Below are 7,801 nucleotides of genomic sequence, written 5' to 3' on the forward strand. Positions count from 1 at the left end.
AAAGACCCAAGAAATGCTTGAAAATTACTGAGGGTCATAGTGGAATTATTCTTCTGCTGATTATAGCAATTGTAATGCACTAGACGGTGTATGCTTTTTAATTCTATTTTATTGCTTCTTTAATTTCTTACCTATCGTATTTTACGGTATGACAAGTTTATCACAAACGGATTTAAAAATCAATATGAATATTCAATGTTAAAAGTGCTGTATCTCCCACCTTTCGCCACCGATCCAAAGAAACATCAATCCCCAGAAGGAACATTTTGTACGCCTTGGAAGTTTCTGAACATTTCACAAGGGTAGCCCCACACAGAGCATGTTATAGTAGCCATTCTCCATAGCTCTCCATCAAAAGAACTACTTCTGGAAATGTAAATGTCCCCCTGGGTCTGTTCCAACCATATGAGTCATTTGCATGACTCCTAACAGGTTTTGCTTGCTTGTCCTTGTCTATGCGATTTAGACACTTCCTCAGGCAAGGTGCACTGAAAGCTGTCGCCAGGGATATTCCATGGAGGTTCGGGAAGGAGAGCCAATTTGCTGCTATAATTGTATTGCCTGCACAGAAGGGACCATCTCCTCTCAAGAAGGTAAGCCTCTCTAGAGGTAACCCTTAAAGGTAAAGGTAAAGGTACCCCTGCCCGTACGGGCCAGTCTTGCCAGACTCTGGGGTTGTGCGCCCATCTCACTCAAGAGGCCGGGGGCCAGCGCTGTCCGGAGACACTTCCGGGTCACGTGGCCAGCGTGACATCGCTGCTCTGGCCAGAGCCAGAGCCAGAGCCGCACACGGAAACGCCGTTTACCTTCCCGCTGGAAAGCGGTCCCTATTTATCTACTTGCACCCAGGGGTGCTTTCAAATTGCTAGGTCAGCAGGCGCTGGGACCGAACGATGGGAGCGCACCCCGCCGCAGGGATTCGAACCGCCGACCTTTCGATCGGCAAGTCCTAGGCGCTGAGGCTTTTACCCACAGCGCCACCTGCGTCCTAGAGGTAACCCTTAGTGGGGAATAAAGTTTCATTCATTCATTCATTCATTCATTCATTCATTCACGAGTCTCTAAGAGGCTGTAGCTTCGTGGTGGAGCAATTGCTTTGCAAAATATCCCGAGTGCACTGCCTACAAATCCTGGGATCTTCCATAATGAATTGGGATTCCTCAGCCAACAGGCAAGATTTCCTTGATGGATGTGGTGACATGATGGAAATGGTTCACCTAAGTCAGAGTACGCAGCACTAGGCTGGATGGACCAGTGGTCTGAGCCAATGAGGAAATGGTATTTTGCTACACTAAAATAGGACAAATTTATATGCTAAAAAGCATTGGTCACCACAAAGGTATAATCAAGCTGCGGTAGAATGATTTGGCTTGGAGAAGAAAGTATATTGTCTTTCCAGTGGATGTTTAAATCTCCAAATGTCAATTAAATTAAAACTTTCCACCAAATTAAAAAAAGTAGTTGGTAGTTTTATATGCTAAAAACCACAAAAGTGCAATCAAGTTCACAAATGGTTTTTAATATACATGATTCCCAGCATATTATATACATCATCTTGCGTACTCTGTTCTTTACAGATGCAGAACACTGCAGCAAATGTCCAGAAGACCAGTATCCAAACAAGGATCAGTTTCAATGTCTTCCCAAATTGATCACCTTTCTGGCCTTTGAAGGCTCTTTGGGAATAGTCCTGGCGTCCATTGCTCTATTCTTGTCCTTAACCACTGGTTTTGTGTTAAGAGTCTTTATTAAATACAAACACACTCCCATCGTCAAAGCCAACAACCGGGATCTCTCCTACATCCTCCTCGTCTCCCTCCTGCTCTCCTTCTTTTCCTCCTTCCTGTTCCTTGGGCAGCCAAGAAAAGTCACCTGCCTTCTCCAGCAAATAGCTTTCTGTGTGATCTTCACAGTTGCAGCTTCTTCTGTGTTGGCCAAAACCATCACTGTGGTGCTGGCCTTTCTGGCTACAAAGCCAGGGAACAGGGTGAGGAGATGGCTGGGGAGGAGTCTGGCCAACTCCATTGTCATTTCCTGTTCCAGTGTCCAAGTAATCATCTGTACCATCTGGTTGGGATTCTCACCCCCATTCCCAGACTCTGACATGTACTCCCAACATGGAGAGATCATCCTGCAATGCAACGAAGGGTCTGTGGCCATGTTTTATGGTTCCCTGAGCTACATGGGCTTCCTGGCTGCCAACTGCTTCACGGTGGCTTTCCTAGCCAGAAAGCTGCCTGGGGCCTTCAATGAAGCCAAGCTGATCACCTTCAGCATGCTGGTCTTCTGCAGTGTTTGGGTGTCCTTTGTGCCCACCTACCTGAGCACCAAGGGGAAATACATGGTAGCCGTGCAGATCTTCTCTATGTTGGCCTCCAGTGCTGGGCTTCTGGGCTGCATCTTCATACCCAAGTGCTACATTATTTTACTGAGGCCTGATTTGAATACAAAGGAGCACTTGACAACAAATGCTTAGGATAGCATCTGAATCTTGAAATATTCCATTTTTACAACAGATGTGCACCACAACAGCTTTGAAACCCATATACATGTCATAATAATAATAATAATTTATTATTTATACCCCGCCCATCTGGCTGGGTTTCCCCAGCCACTCTGGGCGGCTTCCAACTGAATATTAAAAACAATACAGCATTAGACATTAAAAACTTCCCTAAAGAGGGCTGCCTTCGGTTGTCTTTTAAAAGTAAAATAGTTGTTTATTATGTAATGAGTATATAGCTACTTAGATGTAACCATTTCTTCCATTTACATAAATAATGAATGATGAAAGTTCAGAATTATTGTGTAAGTGGCCACATACAGTGAGTCGTGTAGTCTAAGTAGAGATTGCTATTGACAACAGTCCCAAGGGAGTCAGACAGTCCAATAACCAAACACAGGTTCAGGTCCAATGAACTGAGAAAGGTTCAAAGTCAAATGGACATTCAAAACCTTTGATAAAGATCCAGGATTGGAGTTCTAGGGTCGGTTCCAAAACAACAGTCAAGTGGAGCTCCTGAAAGAATCACACTGTTGTCCATAAACAGTGACAGTTGAGCAGACACGGAGTCTCTGCCTTGCTTCCCCCCCAGTCTTAGTTGACGGCGTCAGTATTTTCATCCCTTTGCAAGGATCATCAGATCATGTTTGTTTTACTTTCTGTCTGTGAGAAAGGAGGGGGCGGAAACTACTCTTCCAGACTTCCCTCTCCAGTACTGCGTGCTTTTCCTTTGATCTGCCTTGAGACAGGATGGCAGCATGAGAGCTGTTTCTCTCGTACATGTCTGTTATGTTCTTTTATTTGTTTAATCAGCAGAAATAAATTAGGTATGCTACAAAACCTCCACAGCTTTGTTTCCGTTAGTCTGCTGCATTTGAGGTGCTCACATGAGCAAATGTGAGTCCACTGCACCAGGACCTATTCTTCGGGACTGCTGTGTTGCTGTTCCTGCGTTCCTGTGATCGGAAGGTCAGAGAAGGTGCTCCAGTCACCCAGCCCATGCAGGGGCTGAAGATGTGGGCTGAACATGGGTGTACGGAAAGACAGACCTGAGCTTGCCCTAGCTGTGTCTCTCCTCTTAAGAAAACGTGATTGTCACCTGCCCTGAACTCACAGAGAAGGGGGCACCTTCGGTTCTGGTGATGTGTCCACTTCCCCTGGCTCCTGTGAGCTGTTGGCTGCCCCTTCAATGTCCTCTGAGATCCAAACAGTACCTCCCAAGTCGCCAACCTCCCCTTCCTCTTCTTTGGCTTGCTTCTGTGAGTACCAGTTGCAGCTATACCCCTCACTGGGACCTCCTTTCCCTTCCTTGATGTCCTGCCAGTTGATGACACTAATGAACCCTACTGATCTTTAGGCAGCTAGTGCCTCTCTGAGGTCAGTGTGACTGTTTTTGCAAATAAAGTGCAATTGAGGTATGATTGAACACCCACAGGTATTTTTTCAAAGGACCAGTCAATCAACGTTTTCTAGTCCAACTGTTGTCAGGCAAACATCTTCTTCTGCTTCTTCAAATCAAATCAAATCAAATCAAATACATTTATTGGCATCATAGTATACAATGTTTCAGGTCACTGGAATAATTAAAAGGACAAGGGTGAAACTGTGAAGGGTTATAAGGTCATGCCATAATTATGTGCACTTAGATATTCTGCTACACCCTGTCTAATTCCCGAAAGGATGGTTTGTTGGGAACCCATTCGTGTAAAATTGTGGTAAAAAAAAAGAAGCAACTGCAGCAGTGATATCTTTGTCCCGATCTGCCAGGAGAAACTTCACTTGAATTCTTCTTGGAATTGTGTGCCGAAGGTCCAGCATTTTGCTCAGCATCAGTTGGCGATGTCTGCTGTGTAAAGAGCAATCTAAAAGAATGTGGTCCATTGAATCAGGTACTTCTTGGTTGCAGGCACGCAAACGGGCTTGATATGGAATATGTGAGGATCTGCCTTTAGTCACTGCAGAAGGGAAAGCATTTAATCTCTCGAGCATAAAGGTTCTTTGATGGGAAGGGAGTAGTAGATCCTTTAGATATTTGGTACAGGTTCCGTAGAATGTTGTAATACCTAAGGCCTCCGGAAAGCAAGATCTCAGGGTCTGAGGTAACAAGTGCTGTCTTTCGTGGCCATAAAGTCACTGCTTGATTAATTGTAAGTTTCATCACATGCTTCAAGTTTCTCAAGAGTAATGTCCAAATTATGAATTTTATCTTGAATTGCTCTATACCAGGCAAAGGCAAACTCGGCCCTCCAGATGTTTTGGGACTACAACTCCAATGATTCCTAGCTAACAGGACTGGTGGTCAGGGATGATGGGAACTGTAGTCCCAAAACCTCTTCCCTTGGAGTCTTCTTCCCTTGGAGTTTTCCCCCAGCTGGTTCCTCCCACCATTCCTCTGCATCAAAACCAGTCCATGGCACTTAATTTGCAGGAAAAAGCACATACACAAGAGTCACGGTCAAGGTTTCCTTTTTGGGCAGTGGCGGGAACTTCCAGCCAATGAGCCACCTTAGGTAAAAGGTAAAGGTAAAGGACCCCTGGACGGTTAAGTCCAGTCAAAGGCGACTATGGGGTTGTGGCACTCATCTCGCTTTCAGGCTGAGGGAGCTGGCATTTGTCCACAGACAGCTTTCCAGGTCATGTGGCCAACAGGACTAAACCGCCTCTGGCGCAATGGAACACCGTGACGGAAACCAGAGCACACAGAAACACCGTTTACCTTCCTGCCGCAGCGGTACCTATTTATCTACTTGCACATTGACGTGCTTTTGAACTGCTAGGTGGGCAGGAACTGGGACAGAGCAACAGGAGCTCACCCCGTTGCGGGGATTCGAACTGCCAATCTCCTGATCGGCAAGCCCAAGAGGCTCCTTGTAGCCACCTTAGGGCTGCCAGGAACTCCCCATTTGACCCACAGGGCTGCTGTTTTGGTCAATCCATACCCACCTGCTCTATACTTGACATGTTTTTATCGTTTGGATGCCCTCAGAGCAGTCCAAACTCACTGCCAAAGGTTTGCTTCTATACCACAACCCTCACCATGAATGTAGATTCCCCTCCCCCATATTTGTTGACCTCTGGAGATGAAAAGGCGGGGAAACCTGTGTTCTCTGCCAGTGACAAAACAGAGAGCCAATGGGATGGAGCAGAGGGGGGAGAGCCAATCCGGGAGATGGAGCCTAAGGCCCACCCTCCACACTTTGAAGGTTTCAGAGGGACTATCCAGAGGGAAGAAAGGAGTACAGGTGGTGGAAAGGAAAAGGGGTAAGCGACTGCTGAACCCATTTTTAAATTCAAAACGTAGCTGCAAAAGGAAACATGGTACGCGGAAGGTTGTGCCCCAATCTTGCCCTCTGGAAGTGTGTGTTTTGAAGCACCCTCCTCTCACGGCATGTCACCGTCCAGTTCACGGGGAATCGAAGTCCTGGCAGGGGACGTCAGGACCGGGGGCAAGATGGCGGGGTGGGAGCAGGAACGGGAGTCCAGAAGCCAGGAGTCAGGAAGCCAAGAGTCCGAGGGTCAGAGAACCAGGAGTCACGAAGTCAAGGGTCCGAGGATCAAGAAGCAGGGAGTCAAGGAGCCAAACACAGCAAGGCAGGAAACGTTTTTATGGTTGCTGCAGCAAAGAGCCGAAGGGAAATGCTGACCTTATATCCCTTCCCAGCCCTTGCCACCAGGTGCTGTGAGTTACCAATTGGCCTCACCTGTGCGGCTGCGCCTTGCCTCTTCAGAATTTAGGAAGGCCCCAGTTCTGGTCACAGGGCCTGGCTCCTGCACGCACACCTGACACGGCAGGTATCAGGTGAGGCAAAGGCCAACAGGGGCTCTGCCTGGGACCCATGTTCCCTCAGCCTTACTGTGCACACAGGATTATCTGCACCTATGCCTCTTTATGCAATTTCTATCAGAATGCTTCAAAGCCTCCCAGTATGGTGTTTATTAGGCTTGGACATGGAGTAACTTAAACTGGTTTATTAAGTGGATTCTTTATATATAACTCAAAGGTGAGTTTGGGCAGTTTCCACGGGCTCACCTATTTATTTGATTTGTTACCTGCCCCTCTCAATAAGGTCCCAAGGCAAATTCCAATGGCATAGGTAAAGGTAAAGGGACCCTTGACCATTAGGTCCAGTCGTGGCAGACTCTGGGGTTGTGGCGCTCATCTTGCTTTATTGGCCGAGGGAGCTGGCGTACAGCTTCCAGGTCATGTGGCCAACATGACTAAGCTGCTTCTGGCGAACCAGAACAGCGCACGGAAACGCCGTTTACCTTCCCGCCAGAGTGGTACCTATTTTTCTACTTGCACTTGATGTGCTTTCGAACTGCTAGGTTGGCAGGAGCAGGGACCGAGCAACGGGAGCTCACCCCGTCACGGGGATTCGAACCGCCAACCTTCTGATCAGCAAGCCCTAGGCTCTGTGGTTTAACCCACAGTGCCACCCGCGTTCCTTGTTATTTGGCAAATCTCCAGTGTCACTCTTAAGTACCTCTTAGCCTTCTCCCTTCGTGTAACTACTTGTTGGAACTGGTTCCATGGGGTGGAAGCGATGCCCCTCGCCCGTTCTGCTACAGCCAGCACAAACAGTAGGACTTATCTACCCTGTTCTTCCCCAGCCAGGGCTAAGACCGCTCAGCCCAGTCGTTCGGTCTTCTGCCTTCCCACCAAAGGAAATATCACCAGCACCCATATAGCACAATGTATACATTTCATCATAAAGACGATCTCCCTAAGCTGGTTTGTCCCAAGGAAGGATATGGTGCATTTCCAGGGACAAGAATGGCAAAGATCCCAGAGACAAAAAGACCTTGCAGCAATTGAGGAACTTCAGTAATAGTTGCAAGGTAGATATAAGAAATAGATATATTAAGAAAAAGTTTAATTATGATAAAAGTGTGTATGGCAATAAGTAATATGAAATCAAAATATGGAATAGACGGGAGGTTGGGTCTTTAGTGTTAAGACCAATTTATGTTTCATTGTTTGTTGAGAAAATTATGTTTCTATGGTTATTCCTGTGTCTAATTTGGTATTTGTGTTTTTCCTTTTTTCTTGCTGCATCAAAAAAGAAGAAGAAGAAAAGGAGAGTTGGGCATGTTTAACCTGGAAAAGAGGAGACTGAGAGGAGATAGGGTAGTCATCTTCAAATATCTCCGGGGCTGTCACATGGAAGAGGGAACATGCTTCTTATCTCCTGCTCTGGAGGGCAGGACTCGAACCCATGGCTTCAAGGAGATTCCAACGAAACATCAGGAAGAGCTTTCTGACAGTAAGAGCTGTTCAACAGTGAAACGGACTCCCTT

The 7,801-nt window shown here is 46.7% G+C and overlaps 1 protein-coding gene across 1 annotated transcript; it reads left to right on the forward strand.

Annotated features, from left to right (window-relative positions):
* Window positions 1-1,510: 1,510 nt before the first annotated feature.
* On the forward strand, window positions 1,511-2,557 carry LOC310835982 (vomeronasal type-2 receptor 26-like; the record flags this gene model as incomplete). Its single annotated transcript, XM_083720953.1, has 1 exon — window positions 1,511-2,557. The coding sequence occupies one exon, from the start codon at window positions 1,511-1,513 to the stop codon at window positions 2,474-2,476; it is 966 nt and encodes a 321-aa protein (XP_083577079.1). The 3' UTR covers window positions 2,477-2,557.
* Between the last annotated feature and the right edge of the window lie 5,244 nt (window positions 2,558-7,801).

Source organism: Podarcis gaigeae, assembly GCF_964106915.1.
Source record: "Podarcis gaigeae genome assembly, chromosome: 2".
NCBI lineage: Eukaryota > Metazoa > Chordata > Lepidosauria > Squamata > Lacertidae > Podarcis > Podarcis gaigeae.